We start from the raw sequence: 23,098 nt of genomic DNA on the forward strand, positions 1-23,098 counted from the left end.
CAAAATTCCTGGCTTTTAGGATTCTCCTTAAAAAAATGACTCTACCAGAATCCTCCCAACTCTTTTTTGTTGTCACAATATTTAAGCTTTCCATAGAATATGTTACTTCTAAATCCCAATACAGTACTATGGCCCATGCTACTTTCATCTCAGAAATCAAACTGAAAGTGAAGGTAAAAACATGAAGTTAATTGTATCAAGCCATCCTCAAGATGATTTCCCAAACCATAAGGGCCATTTATATAGAACTTACTTTTGATAAATTTTGTTGTTTTGGAATTTTGAAGTCTTTGGAAAAGCAGAATGAAAATTTGCTTCCTGTACTGATCAATGGATTCACTAAAAATAAAAAAGAACACAGCAATATGATTACTTCATCTAGTGCATCATTGTAGAGATTGTTTCAATAATGCCAAAATAATCAGGAGATGTGGATGTTCATACTTACGGTGGCATATGTTCTATAATGCTATTGAGAAGATAGAATCCCTGATGATCATTAAGTTTAGAAGCAATAAGTTTCTGGAATACTCCTAGGAGCCCAGGCTATAAATTAAAATAGCAAAATAATCTTGGTTACTGGCAATTGAAAGCACAATGAAGAAGCCACTTAGCTACAAAATTGTATCCAATTCAAATTTTGCAACAAAGATTGCTCAAGCACAATAATCAAAGAATCCTATTTGCTCAAGTACAACAATCAAATAGTCTATTTCCTTAACTCTGGCGTGATAAAGGTAAAAATTGGAGTACGGTATGCATAATATTATCAGCTGTGGGTTCAATAGCATTTATTTAATCAATTTTGTACAATGCCGTGATGACAAAATTCATGATGGCTAATAATATACAAAAATACAATGCAATATAAAACCATGGAAAAAATAGTTTTAACCCAAACAGAATACGTGGCATCAAATCTCAAACCCCTCAAAAAGATCTGTCTTTGCACACCACCCGCCTAATGACAGGCAGGACTTATGACCATTATTCCAGGCTAATTACAGTTGTAATGAATGTACTGTCAGACTGTAACTCTTAACCCCCCCCCCCACATACATACAGATCTAAAAATATCATTCTCATTTGAGTTTATACGTACAATTTTGTCAGCTGCTGCACTTGCTATCGTATTGGCCCCTCTCTCCAAATAGGCCTGAAGAAGTCTCACCAGAGGAGGGATGTTTCCTGACCTTTCCCACAAGATCGGCTGAAGCAGATGTGGAAATAAGGCCATATAGGATGATGGGATATCATTTTTATGCATCTCCAGCAACAGAGACATCACTTGAAATACGTATGGGATGAACTCTGATAAAAGGAGGAAATAGTTAATAGCCTGGTCTAGGGACTGAGAGATTATATTCACATACACAGTAATGCCATAAAGTAATCACATGCTACAAAATTCCTGTAGCATTCTAAACTGCCTTGTACAGAGAGACTGCAGGTCCATCCAGTTCATCTTCTGTGGATGTCATGATGTTTGCGAACTTCCAAGTCCCAACGGCTAGAGCCAACCCACAGTTCATGATGTGAGATATAGATGTTTATCAGCATCTATACCATTAGAGGCTAACTAGCCCAGGATACCTCACGGACACAATGTTTATGCTTTCTCAATAGTCTTTTGACCATCTGTTGTTGCGGATATCCAATTAAGTTGAATTTGAATCAAAAGACTTTATGATGGGAGGCAACAGCTATGGCAAGGAAATCCATTTCTGAATACAGACTTAAGAAAATGCCATTTTCTGTTTACAAACCTCATACCTAGCCCCGGCACATTCCATAAGATCCACAGTACACTCTTAATCCCCCACAGTACATCCCCAAGTTAAGATACATGCCAAGCCTGAATAAAAGATGGACTATCAATCATAGTAAATACAGCTATGTTTTGTCAACTCTTACAAACAATATAAAGACAGAAAGATCTGAACATAGACTAAAAATAAATCATTTAAAATGAGCAATCCATTGGTTCATTAACAGCTTATATGTACCTTGCACATCATTCTGTAGAATCTCAGTGAATACCATAAACAGAGCATCTTCAAAGCTTCCAACAGCTGCAGGATTTGCTCTGCAAGTTATCCGTATCGACAAGCAGATTGATTCAAACATATAATGGTTAAAGTGAGGCTTGCTTGGATTCTAAAATCAAGATATGAACAGAATAGAACTAATGCTTCAAAATGCATAACACAAAAAATAGGAAAACATCTAACACTGTGTATAATGCCATCATGACTACACAGACTATGAGAATTTTACTTAAATTATAACAAATCATATAGCTTAGCACTGATATACCCCATTGTAAGTATATTAAAAGGGACGCGGTGGCTCAGTGGGTTAGGACGCTGAGCTTGTCGATCAGAAGGTCGGCAGTTTGGCGGGTCGAATCCCGAGTGCCGCGTAACAGAGTGAGCGCCTGTTATTCGTCCCAGCTTCTGCTCACCTAGCAGTTCGAAAGCACGTAAAAATGCAAGTAGAAAAATAGGGACCACTCCGGTGGGAAGGTAACAGCGTTCCGTGCGCCTTTGGCGTCTAGTCATGCCGGCCACATGACCACGGAGTTGTCCTCGGACAAGCGCTGGCTCTTCGGCTTTGAAACGGAGATGAGCACCGGCCCCTAGAGTCGGAAACGACTAGCACGCATGTGCGGGGGAACCTTTACCTTTACTTAAGTATATTAATGGCTTCAGGTGGCAATATTTAGTTCGCATCTGACTAGAATTCCCATGATTCATTAGAGAAAAGTATCAATGTGGTCTTTGATTTGGAACTGGGCCTTGTTTGTGGCGGGTTCTCGTGAATGTGCGCAGCTCAATTTGCACAGGTGGCAGCCTGGTGCACATGCACTCACACGCAGCTCAACTTATGGAAGTTGAGCTGTACGCAGGCATGCATGTGTGCTCACCAGCCCGCCACTCTTGTAGCCCGGTTCTCCTCTCCCTCCCACCAGGCCACCACGCTGCAAAGGTTGGGGATCGCTGCTTTATATCACACTGAGCTTAAAACTTACATAAAGTACAGGGATCACAGGATCATATATTAAAAATTCCATCAAAGTATTTCTATGGGAAAATCTGAATGCTTCCAATTTCCATTCATAAATGCCTTTACATGAGAAATGAGTAACTTCCACAAGAGTTAAGACAAAATACAACAACATCAGTAAGAAATTTGCAGAGTATTTTAGATAATAAACCATCTTTAAAATTGCAAAATGTCTTCCCGTTAGTGTTTTTTAGATTTTTAACTAAACTATTTTCTATAGTCTACTTCTTTAAAGAGAAAACCAATGAATATTTGAAAACAGGCTCAACTTGAAGAATTTCCCTATTTAATTAAGTACAGCCATACAATATCTCACTTTTTGGTGGGAAGTGGGACACAGCTTATAGAATCTTCTACACCTTGCAATTGTTAAAATTTATTCCTTCAGAAAATCATATGGAGTAAAGAGCTATAGGCACAGCCATTTTTGGCCATTTCTATTGCTTACATTTAACAAAAATAAATTTCTGTAATATAAATCATGATACATTTTATAACTTTTACTTAGAACTGAAATAAAATGAGACAAAGTTGCAGGATCCAATCTGGATGGGTCACTGGGGCTCAGAAGTTTTGGACTTCTTGTGCTGGATCCCCCATCCCCTCAGGGAACATCTCTGTGTGAAGGGAAGTCCGCCCTCTGTGAGAAGATCCCTGAGGGCAGGGGCTCCAGCACGAGAAGTCCAAAAGCTCGGAAGACGAAGCCTCTCATCCAGGCAACCGACCGAGATTGGATCCTGCAACATTAAACTGGGACACGCACATTCGCCTTCAGTCATGAGACGAAGTTTGATAAGATGGCCAAGATCAATATAAGCAGATGATTCTGCTCATCCAGTAAGAATTTTTTTTTAATTGTTTCATCTTTTGAACAACAGACGTCTTCCCTAAGTTTTCTGAAATTTGTTTGCTCATTTATAAAACAGAAACATTGGGTGCATAAGATTTCTATCTTTGCAGCTATTTTCTTTCGCAGCACAAGAACTGTTACAAATCTATGAAATACTCATTATTTTGGATCAAATAATACCATTTAAGTGAAGGCTGCCTACACCTGAGCAGCCCCCCCCTTTTTTTGCTAAGAACTGTACATTTTAAGGAATCAATTGTGAGAATAGGCAATACTCTTAACGTTAGCCTAAGATAAATATTTAGAATAATTGTACATATTAAAGGTCCTACAACGTTAAAAAATATTATAGATCTAATAAAGAAGAACACCTTTCTTTTTATTATTATTTATTACTATTTACTGTTCCTATTGAAAAAAATAATAATCCCTTCATATTGTTCTAAAATTTCTTTGCATCATTTTTCTCTTCCTTTCCTCCCCGCCTTGTTACTTTGCCATCCAGTATCTGGGGCATATGCAATATAGCCTATTAGCCTATAAAAACCCTAAGTGCTTAAATTACTTTAGCAGATTTTCAGATTCTAGCAAATCTGAATATCTTTCTTCCTTATGTAGAAAAGCAATCTTTAACTGGTCATGATGGGGTATGAAAACATGTGGCAATCAATCTAATCATTTTGATAAAAGGAAAAAAGGAACAGGTGGTACAACTAGAAATAAATTTCTTCCTTACCTTACTAACAGCAAGCAATTTCTCTGTAAGTTGAGTGATTAGCGAAGGGATATATGGAATTATGGCATCCTGAAGAAGAGAAAAACTCCGCATGATAGCTGAAAATTCAGAAATTTATATCAAAATAAAGGCAGAAAGAGCTGCAATTTTTTGTAATCTAATTTTATAAACTGCATAAAAATGTTACATAACGTCAACTGCATCAAGATAATTTAATTTCGTTGTGAGTTACGCAATGACAATAAAGCTATTCTATTCTCTTCTATTCTATTAACTGAACATTAAGTTTGAATAAGTTTCAAATAAGCATATAATTCAGGCTTTACAGTTTTGAAAAAGAAAAATTATTGATCCTGGAAGCTACAGTTCTTGTGCTAGTTTCCAGTCTGAGGAAGTGATAAACAGGACAATCCTATGTTATCAAGATATTCATTACATTTTGGAGGACATCAGGTTGGAGAGATGATTATCTCTAGTTGTGGGCAGCATGCCTCCAAATATCAATCAAATATCAATCAACAATAGGGGTGGGCTATTTTTTTCCATCTCCTGCTTGCAAACTTCCCAGCACTAGTCACTATTGAAACAAAAATCTAGACCAAAATGGGCATTGCCCTGATTTAGCAGTATATTTGTAAGGTTTTTTTTAATTTTACACTTATCAGTTCATTTCTTATAGGCTCCTACCTTTCATAATATACTCATTTTCAGATGACCCTGGAAGTGTCAGAGCTTTGAAAAGATTTGTTAGCAGCATTTCAACACATGGAACCATCTCTGCAGCTGAAATTCTATAGAAGAAGAAATTATTTTAATATCCCCAGTAGACTTTTGATTACTTATTAATACGCTGGAGACAAATATTCTCACTTTCTCTTAGAGAGAAAGTAGGAAGCAGTAGAGAATGGGCAAAAATGCAAGAAACAGAAAATCATGCTATTTTTAAGCCCCTCTAAAACTGAAGTTCAATCAAGTTTTAGTTTAAGAAATGTAAAAATCAGCATTACGTATAAACGTGGATAATTTTAGAAATTAGGATTCCTAAGTCCAAGAATGTTAAAAATCATTTTTTTTCTAACCCGAGTAGTAAGAAAGCCAGAAAAACATGCTTTATACAGTACAGCCAGTCTAAAACTTACAATGTGGTATTGTTAGCTCCTTTCATTGTAAATAATCTTTCAAGAGCATGGGCTGCATATGTATGAACTACAATACTTTCTGCTTGAAGGTAATTAATTAGGAGAGGAATAGATAACAAGAGCTGTTCTTTAGGTACCTAAAAACAAAAATACATACAGGTAAAATATTTTAGAAACAATACCAACTCATCTGATAGAAGTACAGGTGAAGTATATTTAGATGGTCCACTTATTTAAAAAACATATGGAAAAAAAATACAATCAGCAAGACTCTTCAGACATTCTGCATTTCAGACTCTACATATTTTTCCAAAATTCAACTCAACATTCAGAAGTAAGATTAGAAATGTCAACAAAGGCAAGACTGAAATACCCCTTGCTCCATGTTTACACTGTGATTCTTTTTCATTTTGACTACTGTTTTCATCATCCAAGGGTTAAGCCTTTATAATACATAAGAAAACAGGGTCTCTGAGACTTGCTATACTGAAAATAAGGATCTTAAAGAGTTAGGGGGATGTTATTTAAGCACTTCCTACATATTGGATCCCCCAAGTTGCCCAATTATATCACAAGAATGGATGGATTTTAAGACTGAAAAAGCAACAGAGTCATTGGGAGGTGGCAGCATAGAAAGCTAATAAATATTTTTTTAAAACTTACTTGGTTCCTGAAAATCATGATGTATTTGATGCCATCAGCTTTAAGCACTGGAAATTCATTTACTGTAAAAATTAAATAGTTTCTATAAATAAATAAATATGCATATATTGGTAAATTAAGCAAATAATACATTTTACAATATACTCAAGTCACTTGTTGAGATGGGTTGCTACAGAAATAAATACAATGCAATGCACAGCTCCTAAATTATATCCAGGTTAATTAATAGTTAGAGATATTGAAGATATTTTGTATAGAATGTTAAACTTACCATTAGGAGACTTTAAATCTGGTAGAATATGATTCATAAAAAATTCCGTCAAATTCACTAGTTCATTGGCTTGGGTTATTCCATGCTATAGAGGGAAGCAAGATAATAACTTTTTAAAAGTCTGTGTTAATTTATTTATACCTTAATTTAAATATGCATTGTTGAAATTTGCTGTGAATGGTTTTCTACCAGTTTCTGTAAATTATCTGTCTTATTGTTCTGGTTCAAAGTTTAAACTGTAAAACAGAAACAAATGAACCCTCTAAATGAAATATTATATTTGGACCAGCATAAACTACATTAACCATGATACTTTAGCAATATATTCTGGATTTCATAAGTAACACTGCAAATAGTAGGCCCACTTAATCCAATTTATTCACAATAAATAGAGATTTTGAAAGATCTGCATAACCATGACCATTTTTATTGTAGAAAACGTCTGTATCTCTCCAATGAATGATCAGTCTGATTCTACTGCTGAAATGAAATTAACTGATAACCAGGAATATATCTGTCTCCATTTCACCAAAGTTCTATTCACTCCAGCTCTACAAGATGATGCTTGTAATCTGGACCTATCGTTACAATTTGTTTCACCTTACACATTTCCAGCACAGCTCATTTTACTGAACTCTGACACTGTTACTCAGGTCCCAACACTGGTTAACAAGTATCTTCTTTGCTGAGCACTGGAGAATAGCCACCTCAGGCGTGAGGTAATCTGAGCAATGTCCGTATAGGCTATCTCTAAGAGTAAATATGCCATGATGTTTGCTTTTTACACTTAAAAAGATTGCAATTAATATATACCAGGGAGTTAATACCTTTAAGAAGTATGCAAAAGATTAAAATAGGGCAACAAGATGGAAATCAAAGTATGAACTGATATTACCTCTTTCCAATAAGGATCCAAATATTATTATATTCTTTAATTTTTAATCAAAACCAAGTACCTTTTGTGTCTGAGCTTTTGATGCCAAAGATGTTACAAGATAAATAGCAGCATCCTTATGCTTCCAATTGACAGATGGATTTTTTGCATATTCTTGTAGCATTGAATTAACATAACCAGAAAAGATCCCAGTTACAGGTCCTTCAAAAAACTTGCATAATCCTCTTACTAGATCACAGGCTGCTCTGCGTCTGGTATCAATATCTATACCAGAAAGAGATAAAAATCAATGCATGGCAGGCTATACTTAAACAGCATCACTGTCTCTTGATTTGGATACATGGTTTTAATATTACTGAATACGATTTACCACACTGTGCATATTAAACAAGTAAGGATAGTCTGACAACAAAAAGGAGAACACACACAAACTGTATATTTATCCACTACTACTGTTTATCCACTATCAAAACAATTACCTGATCCTTCCAAATCTCTTCTAATATATTCTTCAGAATTATCTTCAAAAGCTTCTTCATCAGCAGCTAGGTGACATAACATTGTAAAGATTAAACACTTGGTTAAAAGTAAATTGTTTTTAATGTTACATATTCCTGAAAATAATTTGTTAAATCAACCACATGCATGATTTGTGAAGCAATTTTGTATAATCACCAGATACAGAAGTAAACCAGGCTTACACACTATTCAAGTGAAATGATAGAAAAGCTAAGAAAACAAAAAAACAAAAATCGTTTCCAGAAGTCAACAGCTAGATAAGCAGGGATTAACAATGACAAAAAATCAAGCAGAAAACAATACTGTAACCACAGAACTATCGAGAAAACCACACCTATACCAATACTGGGAGGACAATCTACGAAGCAAACCCCAAACGCACTTCCACTGATGATGTTATCTAGTTGGGTAATGAAATATCTACAAACAATCAAGCTCAGGAAGCACCAAGGACACCACAATTTGTTTTATAAAGCTTTAGCTTTTTTGAGGTAAAGTGCTGGAAGTCATTTGGATGTACAGAAATTTAATTTGGTTATATAGAAATATAATAAATAAATAAATGTACCTCTAAATTCCATGTTGGGAACAATAACTTTTTCACAAATACTTGTCAGTGTATTCTGATCTTCAAATAGGTGCTTGTAATGGGGTCTCTCACAAACAGAAGCCAGGAACTGGATTGCGTTACTTACCAGCTACAAGAGAAAGACATGAACAGACATTATTTGAACAAGTACCTCAATATTTATTTCTAGCATGGTGAAAGAAAGCCAGGCACTTACACTTACCAGATCATACTTAACTTCTTGACCAGTTGTGACCAATAAATTCCAAATTGCAGTAACAAAACGGGGCAAGTAAGGCTGAAATTCTTCATCATATTTTTGTGCATACAGAGCAGCATTATCACAAATTTGGGATTTCAAAAGTTCTAGGAGGCCAGCTTCTTCTTCATCCTAGCATCACCATGAACAAAAATAATCATCAATACATTCCTCCTTACTTTATTCACATTTCAACGTGCCTTATCCCCTAAAAGTACCATATAAATTTTGCTACCAATTAACATATAATCATAATACTATTTTTACTACTGAGTATAAATACCATTTCAGAGAAACTTAAGAAAATGTTTAGCATGTTACTTACATCTGTTTGTAAGAGTTTATTATCCAACGTTAAAAGATTATGGAAGTTCATCATCCAAGTTTCCATGTTATCTTCAAAAAATTCAGGAAGGTCCTACAGAATTAAGATACAAGTTCTTATTTTTAATCTTTTTATCGTAACTAATTGTGGCAGGACTTGCTCAAAGAAAAGCTTTTAAAACACAGTAATGATAAAAACAGGATTTATGAAATCAAAATTTAATTTTTTATACTTAGCATTCTAATCTTTTCATTTTTCATTCGTATAGTTGACCCAACTTTTTTGAATCAGTGAACATATGACTATCTGAAAACATTAGAAGTTTAAGGAAATGTCTGTGATGGTGGGAAGGATGCTTATACAGTCACAAAATAGCTGTCAATAGAAAAACAGTGATATTCCAGAAGGTGAAACAGAGGAGAATTTTATGTCAATATGGACTAGCATTATTAACTAGAAAATATAAAGGTGGCTTACTTGAAAATTTAAACTGTAGAACAACTTAGCAATAAGAATCAGAGAGGAGAACAGAACTTTCAAAGCACTGGCATCATTTGCATGAGTACTGCAAAGTTCAATGGTGGCCTAGAAAAGGAAAGATAAATAATAACAATTTTAAATTTAACATTTTTGCTTACTTTCTATTAAAATGCAATAATAACAAGATCTTTAAAGAATCAGCAAAACAATCACAGGCACTGCCATCAGAAGTCTGAATATTAAAAGTGCTACTTTAAAAAAAACTTAATGATTTCAATATCAGTATTTTTTCTTATCTTAATTTTCCTAGGAAGTTAACGTTCAAAGTAGTAATGCAGAAATCACGTACTCAACATATGTTTAAAATATGCTCTGAAGATGAAATACTGCAAAGTGTGTTTGTGGGGATTCAAATGTCAAAATTTTCTGTACCTTAAAGAGATTGGTCAAGGGTAGTGCAAATGCATCAAGGACAAGCTTGATCTCTGTCCACAGTTCATTTGATTTAAACTCATGACGGTACCTAACAAAGAACGGAACATTCAAGTAATTTTTAAAGAAGTTGATAAACTACACTCAAAGTCAATCAAAACCCAATTACTACAGAACAGAGCAATTTTACTTGCAAGCAAGAATAAAAGATTCAGAGCCCTATCCCATACCTTTTGAATAGAGAATGTGCTGTACGAAGAACTCCGTTAATAACATGGAAGTCACCACTCTGAAAGCGATTTACCATTTCTGTTAACAGGTCAGGCCATTTCTGAGGAAAGTCTTCTCTACCAATTATGCTAATAGCATCACTTAGCTACAAAAAGAGAATAAAGATATCTGAAAAGGGATAAATAGTTGCTTTAACTAAATGGAATACAGAATCTTGTTTAGAATAAAGAACCCAATTATACACTGTAGATGAAAACAATAAACGTGTCCACCTCTCTTTTTCTTCAAATGATCTTGGTCATGACATCAGGCTGCAGAAGAGATATCCAGCATACACCGCTGGAGGAAGTTGAAATGTGAAGAGCTAATTTGTCTGCCTTTCAAAAAGCTGTTAAAACAGCTGACTCTTCCCCTAGATATTGGATTAGGAGGTTTTGAAGCCTTTCTTAAGTGACTGTCATTATTTGAATTGCCTCTAGCACAAAATGTTTTCTTACGTTGTATTATATTTCATTGTTATAATTATTTCTTTAAAAATGTTATGGCACATTGACTAATATGTCAAGTAAATGGCTAAATAAATGGTGTGTGTGTGTGTACACACACACATACATATATACATACACATACATACACACACACACACAAACACTATTCTGCCAACCCATATAAATGGCTGCATCTAGCAAAAGGAAATAGTTCACAGACTATATCATGCTATGTTCTATTAAATATTATGGACAAATAATTACATATACAAACTGCTGTTTTCAACTTATTTTAACTAAAGCAATACCACTTTTACTATACAAAGCCAGGGAAAGATACTACATATGGAAATTAAAAACAATATCTTTTTTGGATTAAAAAACAGTTGAATTTTCATAGTGTCTCAATATTACCTGATTCTAAACCTGTCTTATAAATCTTTATTCTGCAGTGACGTGTATCTTTAGTATTACATGACATCTTTAACACTGAGGCCAATAATACTGAGTGGAGAAAAACACAACATAGAATGACAATGCAGATTCTATCCCATCTCCAATGAGAAATATTTGATGCAGAAGTTGTTACTCTTAAGAGCCACTGAGTAATCTTGCCTTGTTCTCCAGTTTTTAGAGAATTATTTTATTTTGTAAATTTGCATGCTACTCTGATAATCATGCACTGAATAGAAATAAATTTTAAAAATTATTAAAACTGTCATTATAATCAGAATCTTTTTATCATTGGCTTTCTAGGCCTGAGCGATAGGATGGGACACAAATTGATTTAGGCTTTGGAGTATTAGTCGTTATTAACTTCAGTGAGGAAAACAATTATTTGATACCCTGCGAATTTTGTATGTTTGCCCACTGACAAAGAAATGATCAGCCTATAATTTTAATGGTAGGTTTATTGTAACAGTGAGAGACAGAATAACAACAAAAAATTCCAGAAAATGCATTTGAAGTTATAAATTGATTTGCATTTTAATGAGTGAAATAAATATTTGATCCCCTATCAATCAGCAACTCTTAAAGAGAGTGCTCCTAATCTCAGCTTGTTACCTGTAAAAGAAGCAATCAATCAGATTCCAACTCTCCCCATGGCCAAGACCAAAGAGCTGTCCAAGAATGTCAGGAACAAGATTGTAGACCTACACAAGGCTGGAACGGGCTACAAGACTATCGCCAAGGAGCTTGGTGAGAAGGTGACAAAAGTTGGTGCGATTATTCGCAAATGGAAGAAACACAAAATAACTGTCAATCTCCCTCAGTCTGGGGCTCCATGCAAGATCTCACCTCGTGGAGTTTCAGTGATCATGAGAACGGTGAGGAATCAGGCCAGAACTACACAGGAGGATCTTGTCAATGATCTCAAGGCAGCTGGGACCATAGTCACCAAGAAACCAATTGGTAACACACTACCTGTGAAGGACTGAAATCCTGCAGTGCCCGCAAAGTCCCCCTGTTCAAGAAAGCACATATACAGGCCCATCTGAAGTTTACCAATGAACATCTGAATGATTCAGATGGGTGAAAGTGTTGTGGTCAAAAGAGCTCTTTGGCATCAACTCAACTCGCTGTTTTTAGAGGAGGAGGAGGAATGCTGCCTATGACCCCAAGACCACCATCCCCACCATCAAACATGGAGGTGGAAACATTATGCTTTGGGGGTGTTTTTCTGCTAAGGGGATAGGACAACTTCACCACATCAAAGGGATGATGGATGGGGCCATGTACTGTCAAATCCTGGGTGAGAACCTCCTTCCCTCAGCTAGGGAATTAAAAATGGGTCATGGATGGGTATTCCAGCATGGCAATGACCCAAAACACGCAACCAAGGAGTGGCTCAAGAAGAAGCACATTAAGGTCTTGGAGTGGCCTAGCCAACTTACAGACCTTAATCCCACAGAAAATATGTGGAGGGAGCTGAAGGTTCAAGTTGCCAAACGTCAGCCTCAAAACCTTAATGACTTGGAGAGGATCTGCAAAGAGGAGTGGGACAAAATCCCTCCTGAGATGTGTGCAAACCTGGTGGCCAACTACAAGAAACATCTGACCTCTGTAATTACCAACAAGGGTTTTGCCACCAAGTACTAAGTCATGTTTTGCGAAGGGGTCCAATACTTATTTCACTCATTAAAATGCAAATCAATTTATAACTTTTTAAAAATGCATTTTTCTGGATTTTTTGTTGTTATTCTGTCTCTCACTTCTACAATCAACCTACCACTAAAATTATAGACTGATCATTTCTTTGTCAGTTGGCAAATGTACAAAATCAGCAGGGGATCAAATATTTTTTTCCAAATTTTTACATTTGACTTAAATATATTTATTACATATGATTGCTCTTAAATACTCTTGGTCTTTACATACTTGAACTGATGTCCTTTGATACATCTAGTATTCCTTAAAACCCTTATACAACAACAAATCTCCATGCAAAACAATAGGCAGAATTCCACTTTTAGTTGCCTTACCTGTTTCTGAATTTGTTCTGGGCTGCTAAGCATGAGGTGTACTATGTTGGCTTTAATAGCTATCCGGTCAGTTTCACATATTTTGTCTGGTTCATCTTCAATCTGCAAAGTATTAATTAATTTAAGACCATGGCTTTTATAGACACTGTTAAGTTGTTTGCTTCATAAGGAGGATAAATAGCAAACAAATACTATCCCTATAGCCCTAATTAATTAATCATGTCAGGATATATAACTTTGAATAATATTAGTTCATGCAAAATCTGAAACAGTTATAAAATTAAAGTTCAATTCTAATTATATAATACCCTCCAAATCAAAGTTGCAAATCTCTGGTCCACATTTCTCATCTACTTTGAATTCTCTACTCTCAAAAATTTAAAACTGTAAGAGCAAAACTATTAGTCGTTTCTAATAGTTTCACTTGTTAATTTTTCCCCTTTCTAAAAGGGGGAAAAGAATAGACAATTTATTTTTGTGACTTATGTTTGTGCTACCTGCAAAGTGAAGGCTTCTGCATTAGTCACAGGACCTGAGAATTCAAGCATATTTTAATGCATTACCATATAATCAATTTGAATGTGCATATGGATTTATGTATAATGGAGACATTTATGTAGCTATTGTTCCAAAATTCAGGTATAAAACTGATTCTGCTTTCAACAGTATGCAGCACAAAACCTACTGGATTTCTTACAAGTCCTTTACTGAATCCTAATAATCAATATGGGGTATAATAAACAGACAACATATAATACAATATTATTAGCTAAAAATACGTACAATTCTCCAGTTTCTTTTAATATAATTTTTGAATGTGACAGAAGCACAAACTTTTATGACATTATCTTGTGATTTCTCCAATAGTGTTAAGAGTAGCAGTGGATAATTCTGGCTTCCTTCAACAGATTCAAGGAATTTTTCCGCTGTACGAAAAACATAAATTTAGTTTATAGTTTTATTACTGTCAAACCCCTATTATTTAACATCAAAAAGAAATAAAAAGACTAGGTAAGGATAATAAATTGAAATCAATATTTTTATATTGACTGTACAGTTGGCATCCTGCTAGTATTAAACATTTCTGAATGTACAGTAGTTGCTAAGCACAGATCAGGATGCTGTTCTTAGATTTTATACTCTATTATATTTTGAAAAGACATCTGTTCTGGACTACTTTCTTATAGTGCTCGAAATCATAAAATAGGAATAAAATAGACTTACTTCCATCACTGTACCAGTGATTTTTAATAGTATACAGAAGTAAGTTGGCAATACATTTAAAATTATTTATAAATGTAAAACACAGAAAACTATGGCTAGAACAAGGTACTATTCATAGAATTATTCAAATTATTCATAGCATCATAGAATATGTGAGTTAGAACCTTAAAAGACACTTAATTCAAGCTCCCATTCAGAGCAAACATTCACTAAGCCATGCACAACTATTAACCATTCAAGATACATTTGAAAATCTCCATGGAAGGAAAATCCACCATTGTTCTAGGCAGACTATTTTATTTCTTAAGTTTTTTTCTATCAGGAAATTCTATCTGACCTTCAGCCATATTCTCCATCCTTTAATTCCAATCCATTACCCTGTTTTTGGTTTTAAATGACAGCATTTTGGTTCTATATGACAGCCCATCAGATATTTGTACATGTCTGTCATATCTGTCTTGTTTCCTTTTTACAAGCTGAGCATGCTCAACTCCATCAACTATTCTTCATAGTATTTTGTTCTTCCTACCTTGATATCTACAAATTTCCATTCCATTCTCCTTCATCCACAATTATAATGCTGCTCATCTTTCACCTGAGTTTATTAAGATCTGCCTTCCTGAAGTTCAAGAACTGACATTTCTCAGGTTTGTCTCCTTTATCAGTCTCCAACACAGACCATCACTTTCCTCCAAACTGCCTAACACTTTCAGGCCATTGACCAACTTCTTTCTATTGATTTAAGATTCTTCAGGGTGATCCCTTGTTTCCTTTTTCACTTTCTGAAAAATGAAATTGTCAGCAAGAGAGATTCTAGCTGAGTTAATTTTCCAGCACTTAGCTGAGTAGTTGAGCTCTCACAAACTCTTGAAAAATTGAGTTCACTGAGTTCAGAAAGGCGCCGTCCTCTGCTTCAGTACATGCCCTATAATAAACTCTCACAATCGGCATCACTTTTGTTTCTTACTCATAATTTTATTCTAAGGTTTCAAACTATGATATGGATATAATTTCTTCAAAGACATGTAGCTTCTTTACATATGAAGACACTTCATTTTACTTTTTATCAGAAACATTAATTCTGAACAAGCAGTAATATCCTTGGAGCGATGTATTTCAATCATGACTTGTATCCACCAAGATTCTGTGATAATTATCAGATTATCTGTTTTACCATGTTAGGACACTGGAAACTTTTTGATGTTTTTCCTACTGCTATTTATAAAGAATTTGGTAACTTATTTTGCTTTATGCCTCCCTCATGATCATGTCCAGCAATATTCCTCATACCTACAAAGCCTGGATCTGCCACACATTTGATTTAAAAAGGTTACAAGGCTCTTACCTTACTTTTTTTCCCCTGTCACTGAAAAGTGCAATTTGCCCCAAAGAGCAACCTAGACTTTATTCTTTTAACGAAATTGCTCCCTGCAGTATTGTACATGCAAAGCCAATTTGATGTTGCCACGGCACCTTCATAATTTGTATGATTTAACATGAAGATCTAATGTAAAAACTAAAAACTTTCACGGGCAAAATGCACATTAGTTCTTCTTTCAGGTTTATTGAAATTTCTTTTGATTTCCCTTCATATCCCTGTGATAACTATGGGGAGGACCATAATCATTATTTCTGCTAAAGTAATTTTATGAGGCATAATACGAAGAATACCAAGATGGCTAATTATGAATAACATGTGCTAAACAGTACCATCGGGGTCACTTAGGGTTTAGTGCATGGAGTTCTTTGCATCATCTCAGTTATCTCATTATATAGAGATTTCATTAAGGATAGACAGCTAATAAGACTGGAAAAAGCTTATCCTGCATACCCCTTGATTGTATCTAGTGTATTAAAAACATGTTGATAATTTCTTAATTTGCTAAATGACTTAAAATTTCTCTGAAACTAATGTATTTCCTAAAATGACACAGGGATATAAAATCTTATCCTTCGGTTTGGCACGTGTCAGTGTCTTCCAGTCAATGCCTTCTTGTTTGATTAATACATTTTTTTTCAAAATAAGAATTAAAGTTAGAATTATTTTGCATTGTATCGCTATGAAGTGCGTTAGATCTAAAGAAAAAAAAGATGCTTTGGGGCAACTGGGACAGTAAAATAGCACTTTTCTATTGCTCCTAAAAGTAGACAAAATAGTTCATATGACTGCCCTGCAGATTTATTCTGGAGAAAGATACATTTAGTTTAAAAAGTATAGATAGGTGCTATGTTCATGCTTCACATATACTAAAACATGTTTTTGCCTTTGAATCTAAAATGTTGCATGTCTATGGAGATTCTTAATCATCCAGGTCACAGTTGTCCCAAAGATGCTTTTTACTTTCCAACTGGACTTTTGTGGGGTCTTTTTCCCCTTTTGAAAACATTTCACTTCTTGTCCAAAAAGCTTCTTCAGTTCTGAGAATGTTCTTGATTCCTCCCCCACCCCCCACCCTTTGAAAATGTTTCGCTTCAAGTGAAGAAGCTTCTTGGATGAGAAGGGAAACATTTACCAAAGAAGAAGAAAAAGTCCAGTTGCTTTTTGAAAAAAAGCACCTTTGGGATAGTGTTGCATATAGTAAAGTGGCAAGTTTGAAAAATCTCTGTTTGAGTCAGGGGAAAAAATGCAAAACACCATGTAATATTATGGTCTAAACTATCCCTGGATGTCATTTAAGTGATCTCAAGTTTTTTTATTCACATTCTTAATTTTTAAACAGTTTACCAGGACGCCTTATGGCAGGATCAGGATCTAGCGTCTTCTTTAAGTATTCTGTTAAAGTCTGCAAATTGGCATCACTCAGCTCCATAACCAAACCTAAAAATTAAGAAAATAGTGTTCAGATGCTGTACATTAAGAAAAATAAGGGCCAACCTTATTCTCAACAAAACAAACACTACAATATGCATTATTTAAAAAATACCTTTCGGGCAACAGAGAGCATGCTCATAGAAATTCAAATCAGTATTCTTTTTGCTCTCAGTTAGGATATTTAAACTGACAAGTGTCCTGTCAGTAAAGACACACATATAAACACAATTCATTGTATGGTCTCTTAAAGGTAAAGGTAAAGGTTCCCCCGCACATGCGTGCTAGTCGTTTCCGACTCTAGGGGCCGGTGCTCATCTCCGTTTCAAAGCCGAAGAGCCAGCGCTTGTCCGAGGACGTCTTCGTGGTCATGTGGCCGGCATGACTAGACGCCAAAGGCGCACGGAACGCTGTTACCTTCCCACCTTAGTGGTCCCTATTTTTCTACTTGCATTTTTACGTGCTTTCAAACTGCTAGGTTGGCAGAAGCTGGGACGAGTAACAGGCGCTCACTCTGTTACGCGGCACTCGGGATTTGACCCGCCAAACTGCCGACCTTCTGATCGACAAGCTCAGCGTCCTAACCCACTGAGCCACCGCGTCCAATAGTAAACATAAACCTAGAATTGTGAATACAAACATACACAAAAATAGTACAATAGATATAACATGCAAATTATAATTTTCATGGTCTGATATTATGTGGACTAAAATTTCAGTAATATCCAATATTATATGAACAGACTCTGGGTTTCTGATACTTTCATTATGCCACTGCTTCTATTAATTGTACCTCATATCTGATTTGGAAAATGCCCCCAATTCTTTCAAAGAAATATGAAAAGTACACGTTGTGGTGGAATTAAAGGTACATAAGCAAAACCTTGCTGAACCTAGTTATTAACCTATTAACCTATTATTATACCCTACAATATAGGTGTACCTGAACCCCCTGCTGTTCCTATTTCCTGACCTTGCTTATCCTGAAGGGCTGAGATTCACCATGAAAAATGACTGTACAACTCCATACTATGTAACATGGAATAGTAGATCATGACCTCATTGAAACTGTTTCACTTTAAACGCACACGTTGGTTGTGTTTTTAGTTCAAGCGGTTTCAGTTTTTCCAAGTTTTCCACGGTACAGAAAACTGTACTGAATCACACTTAAGCTGTATTTTTCATACCGAGTTCCAGTTCCATATCTATTTATTCTTTATTGCATTAGCATTAGATTATCTATTTCTGACTAGAACTAAAGGTTGGAAGGGAGAATTTGGGCTATCCATCCCAGACCTCCAGCCTGGGAAGTCAAGGTAAAGACAAAGATGAATGCCTCTCTAGAATCTGCTTGAACATGGGGGAAAAAATCTACCATCTTTCCAGTTAATTGCTCTGTGAGGAAGCTGGGATCTGTCTTTTTGTAATTCAGATCTATTATTTAGGTCTGCAATGATACAAAACAGGACTTGACCTTTGATGTGGCATCTTTTCATATATCTAAAAAGTGCTATCACATCTTTACAGGTGTCTTTTTTCAAACTAAAGATACTTAGTTCCTTCTGAACATTTTTCACCCTCTAATGATATCTGTTCATTTTCTTGTAACCTGTTTTCAGTTTCTTTGTTTATGGAACTATTTATAGGACTTTAAGTGAGGTTTGGAGATGCAGGAAGAATAAGGTAGTTACTTCTCATCATTTAAAAAGTATATGTTGATGTAGTGTAAAATTATCCTTACCTTTCTTTTACTCTTCTGGCTCATATTCAGTTTGCAACCAACTATTATTGTACCCGTTATATTTATTGTAACATTAAGCCACTTCTCCAACCTATTAGTATTATTTTGCATTTTATTTGTTCTTGTTAACTACAGAAATTTGTGCATCTGCAAATTTGCTAATTATTCCCTCCATCTCTGCATTAAAAATGTACAGAAGATTGGAGGGTCCAGGACTGATTCTTGTGCCATTCCACTTAATATGTCTCCCCAATTTGATCATGGATCATTAATAAGAACTCTTGGTATAATTTCACGCTAACTATTTACTTGTCATGTCACCCAAATTATACTTAACTCATTGCTAATTAAACCTGTCATGGAATACTCCAAGGAAATGCTGTTGACATATCTTAACTTCCACAAAATATCAATCATCTCAGAAAGATGTCCAATCTTTCTGATTATTAGGCACACAGTTTTTGTACTTTTTACAAAGGAGGAATATGTAAATCAACTTAAGCTTATGCATAAAATATCCTCCTATTTTAGCATTATCAGCAATAGGCCTTTGATTTACTGTTTTTGAAAGCTGTGATTCCTCTATAGTGCAGCACCCTCCCTCCAAGAGGACCAATTCATTTAAACCCTGGTAGAGACACTAGAGAAGGAACAGCAAAAATGAAAAATGAACATGCATAAATGCAATTACAAATTAGTAAACTATGTTTAAACTGGAAGAAAGGAATTTAAACAGAAGGAATATCATTCAGAATACCTGGGTTCTCCCCCCCCCTCCGAAAAATGGGCTTGGAGAAGGAGAGAAAAGGAAGGGGGGAAAGAATATAATATCAATAAACCAAGTATCTCAACCATCTTTTGCAAGCATGTCTGCAATGTTACTATAGGGTAGATAGAGCTTACTTCCAAGTAATCATTCGTACATATTGAATAATTGCAGCTGATTTAAATCTTCCCTTCACCATGACCTCACTAAGTGGATATAACAATTCTCTCCGCCCCATTTGAAAAAAATCCAAATACAGTAGTAATACTATTGCAAAGAGAATATTGGCAAGGAGCTTTAATCCTCCATATTAGCATGAAACAAAGTAACTTCTGCATAGGGCAAGGGTATTTTGTTCTTCAATGTCTGCAACAGGATTTGCTTTTTTTTTTTTGCCCAGGACGGAGCCCACAGAGCATCTTTCTATTTTGGGAGGAGGGGAGACAAGGCTGGCACCCTTCTACGCTGCAGCTTCAGGAAATGAAAAACCACCACACTTCCTTTAATAGGACGAGGAACCTCCCTGCCCTTGGAAGTCCTGCCTCATCTCCAACGGGTTGACGCGAGAGGAAACACTCGGCGAAAAGCGGGGAAAGGAAAAATGGAGAGGGTCAGCGATCGAGGTGCTCGGTTCACGCTATCTGGTTTCCAGAGGAAGTGACAGGCGAGGCTAGCCAATCAACAGGCTGCTTTTGCCGCGGGCGAGACTCGGAAGCCAACGAGGGCACGCGTAGGCAAAAGGAGGCAGGCCAAGGCAAGACGCAGCAGGTTCAGCGGCACCTCCCTCTGCTGGGCCGTGGGCCCGCACTCGCGACCGTCTCTCCAGATTCAGACGCTTGCCTCGGTCGCCCCTCTCCGCGGCTTTCTCCTCCGCAAGCTGAGAGGCCCAACCGCCATGCAAAGGGACGGTGGATCGCGCTTCACGGCTTGGCCTTACCTGACGGGTCCCCTGACAGCGCGATCAGCAGCAATTCCTCTTATGGCTCAGCTTCACATTCAAACCTCGATCAGGCGGCGCGGCGGCGGCGGCGGCGACGACGACGTGGTGACGGCACCACGCAAGTGCGTTGCCAGTTTTTCCCCGCCCTCCCGCCGCTGCCAATCCGCAAGCGACTCTTCCAAACCGGCAGCCAATCACGGGCACGCTAGTTCTGAATCTAGACTCGACTAGAGCCCTTCAGCGCAGGGACGTCTCAGGATGTCTTGCGTGGTGGCGAAAACTGTGAGGCTCACCCGAGGTCGCAAGAGGGGACAGGAAACGCGCATTTCCTCGCTGGGCGAGCCTTCAGAGTCCCGTGAACGTTGTGGGGTGGGTGTGAGTTACACGCTGGTCCTTAAATTGGCAACCACGCTTTAGCCTGACATATTTGGGAACCCGGTCTATTGCCTGTCTTACGGCTCATTAGACCACGATGAATGATGGGTATAAGGGCACGCTAACATAGCCTGGTGTAACAAGTCTTGGTTTTTTTTACCTAGAAAAGTACTACCGGTACTTACAACGTTGTTTTCCTTCGCACTGGAGTGGTTAATGGAAGATGAAAAGAAAAAAAAATAATCTTGCTTACAAAGTTTGTTAATAAAGGGTCCCTTAGATCAGGGGTAGGCAACCTCGGCTCTTTTATGACTCATGGACTTCAACTCCCAGAATTCCTGAGTCAGCATAGCTGACTCAGGAATTCTGGGAGTTGAAGTCCATGAGTCATAAAAGAGCCGTGGTTGCCTACCCCTGCCTTAGATGAACATTGTAATCGAGGAAAGCTCGTTTAATTGCACACCATTTTGGAAAGAGAGATACTAAAATTGGCTGCTTCTCCGGTTCCCAAGCCTAAAGAATTATTGATTCGTAATATCAGTCTTATCGGGATTCAGATTTGATGGCTTTCATCCAGCCCAGGACTGCCTCCAAGCAACTGTAAAACAATCCGGTGGCTGTGTTTCGTACCGTATGAGCTTCAGGGTCTTTTCCAAAGGATGCCCCATAATGCATGTGGCTAGTATAGTCCAAGGGGTTGTCAAGTCACCCATACTGAAGTTAAAAAAATAATAATGCTTTTTAGGAGACTTGTAAATGGGTCACCACCAGCCAAAGCTGGGCAAAGCCCTACTTAGCTCTTAACTCTTACTTGCTGTTTTTAAGAAGGACTAGCTCCAAAACATGATCCATCTCCTTTGGGAGGTCATGGACCTACAACTCTTAACAGAAGGAAAAATATCCAGATAATCTGCTTCCCCTAGGATTCTCAGTAGCTGATTCCCTATCACTTTCTCAATATCTCCTTAAAAAGGAAAGGTTGGATATGGGGTGAAAATTATCAGACATAGCTGGCCAATCAAGCACAGTAATCCCACAGTCATTGAACCAGGTTTTGGTGCTTTTGGCAGTGTGGGCAGGTGCCAAGTCCTGCTGGAAAATGAAGTCAGCATCCCCATAAAGCTCGTCTGCGGAAGGAAGCATGAAGTGCTCAAAAATTTCCTGGTAGACGGCTGTGTTGACCCTGGACTTAATGAAGCACAGTGGACCAACACCAGCAGATGACATGGCTCCCCAAATCAACACAGACTGTGGAAACTTCACACTGGACTTCAAGCATCTTGCAGTGTGTGCCTCTCCATTCTTCCTCCAGACTCTGGGTCCTTGGTTTCCAAATGAGATGCAAAAGTTGCTCTCATCAGAAAAGAGGACTTTGGACCACTGAGCAAAATACCAGGTCTGTTTTTCTTTAGCCCAAGTAAGATGCTTCTGACGTTGTTTGTTGTTCAGGAGCAGCTTGACAAGAGGAATACGACATTTGAAGCCCATGTCCAGGATCCGTCTGTGTGGTAGCTCTTGATGCACTGACTCCAGCCTCAGTCCACTCCTTGTGAAAGTCCCCAACACTTTTCCTGACAATCCTCTCCAGGCTGCGATCATCCCTGCTGCTTGTGCACCTTTTTCTTCCACACTTTTCCCTTCCACATAACTTTCTATTAATGTGCTTTGATACAGCACTTTGGGAACATCCAACGTCTTTTGCAATTACCTTTTGAGGCTTTCCCTCCTTATGGAGGGTGTCAATGATGGTTTTCTGCACAACTGTCAGGTCAGCAGTCTTCCCCATGATTGTGATTCCTACTGAACCAGACTGAGAGACCATTTAAAGGCTCAGGAAC

The 23,098-nt window shown here is 37.0% G+C and overlaps 1 protein-coding gene across 2 annotated transcripts in view; it reads right to left on the reverse strand.

The window, feature by feature from the left end:
- The window catches only part of CSE1L (chromosome segregation 1 like), a 32,146-nt gene extending 11,176 nt beyond the window's left edge, over positions 1-20,970 (reverse strand). The window contains exons 1-21 of one of the 2 annotated variants that reach the window (XM_081324483.1): positions 20,883-20,970; positions 17,355-17,447; positions 14,189-14,331; positions 13,406-13,507; positions 10,434-10,579; positions 10,204-10,294; positions 9,769-9,876; positions 9,292-9,384; positions 8,931-9,098; positions 8,708-8,837; positions 8,100-8,165; positions 7,682-7,884; positions 6,726-6,810; positions 6,455-6,516; positions 5,792-5,928; positions 5,340-5,443; positions 4,653-4,750; positions 2,007-2,157; positions 1,103-1,311; positions 449-546; positions 254-339 (exon numbers count right to left, since the gene is read on the reverse strand). In XM_081324483.1, the coding sequence (XP_081180609.1) occupies positions 254-339; positions 449-546; positions 1,103-1,311; positions 2,007-2,157; positions 4,653-4,750; positions 5,340-5,443; positions 5,792-5,928; positions 6,455-6,516; positions 6,726-6,810; positions 7,682-7,884; positions 8,100-8,165; positions 8,708-8,837; positions 8,931-9,098; positions 9,292-9,384; positions 9,769-9,876; positions 10,204-10,294; positions 10,434-10,579; positions 13,406-13,507; positions 14,189-14,331; positions 17,355-17,439 (2,365 nt within the window). In that variant the 5' untranslated portion in view covers positions 17,440-17,447; positions 20,883-20,970. Of the gene's footprint in view, positions 1-253; positions 340-448; positions 547-1,102; positions 1,312-2,006; positions 2,158-4,652; positions 4,751-5,339; positions 5,444-5,791; positions 5,929-6,454; positions 6,517-6,725; positions 6,811-7,681; positions 7,885-8,099; positions 8,166-8,707; positions 8,838-8,930; positions 9,099-9,291; positions 9,385-9,768; positions 9,877-10,203; positions 10,295-10,433; positions 10,603-13,405; positions 13,508-14,188; positions 14,332-17,354; positions 17,448-20,882 lie in introns of those variants that run through there. The other variant, XM_081324484.1, reaches the window with a different exon arrangement.
- Between the last annotated feature and the right edge of the window lie 2,128 nt (positions 20,971-23,098).

This window comes from Vipera berus, assembly GCF_964194415.1.
Source record: "Vipera berus genome assembly, chromosome: 3".
Classification (NCBI taxonomy): Eukaryota; Metazoa; Chordata; class Lepidosauria; order Squamata; family Viperidae; genus Vipera; species Vipera berus.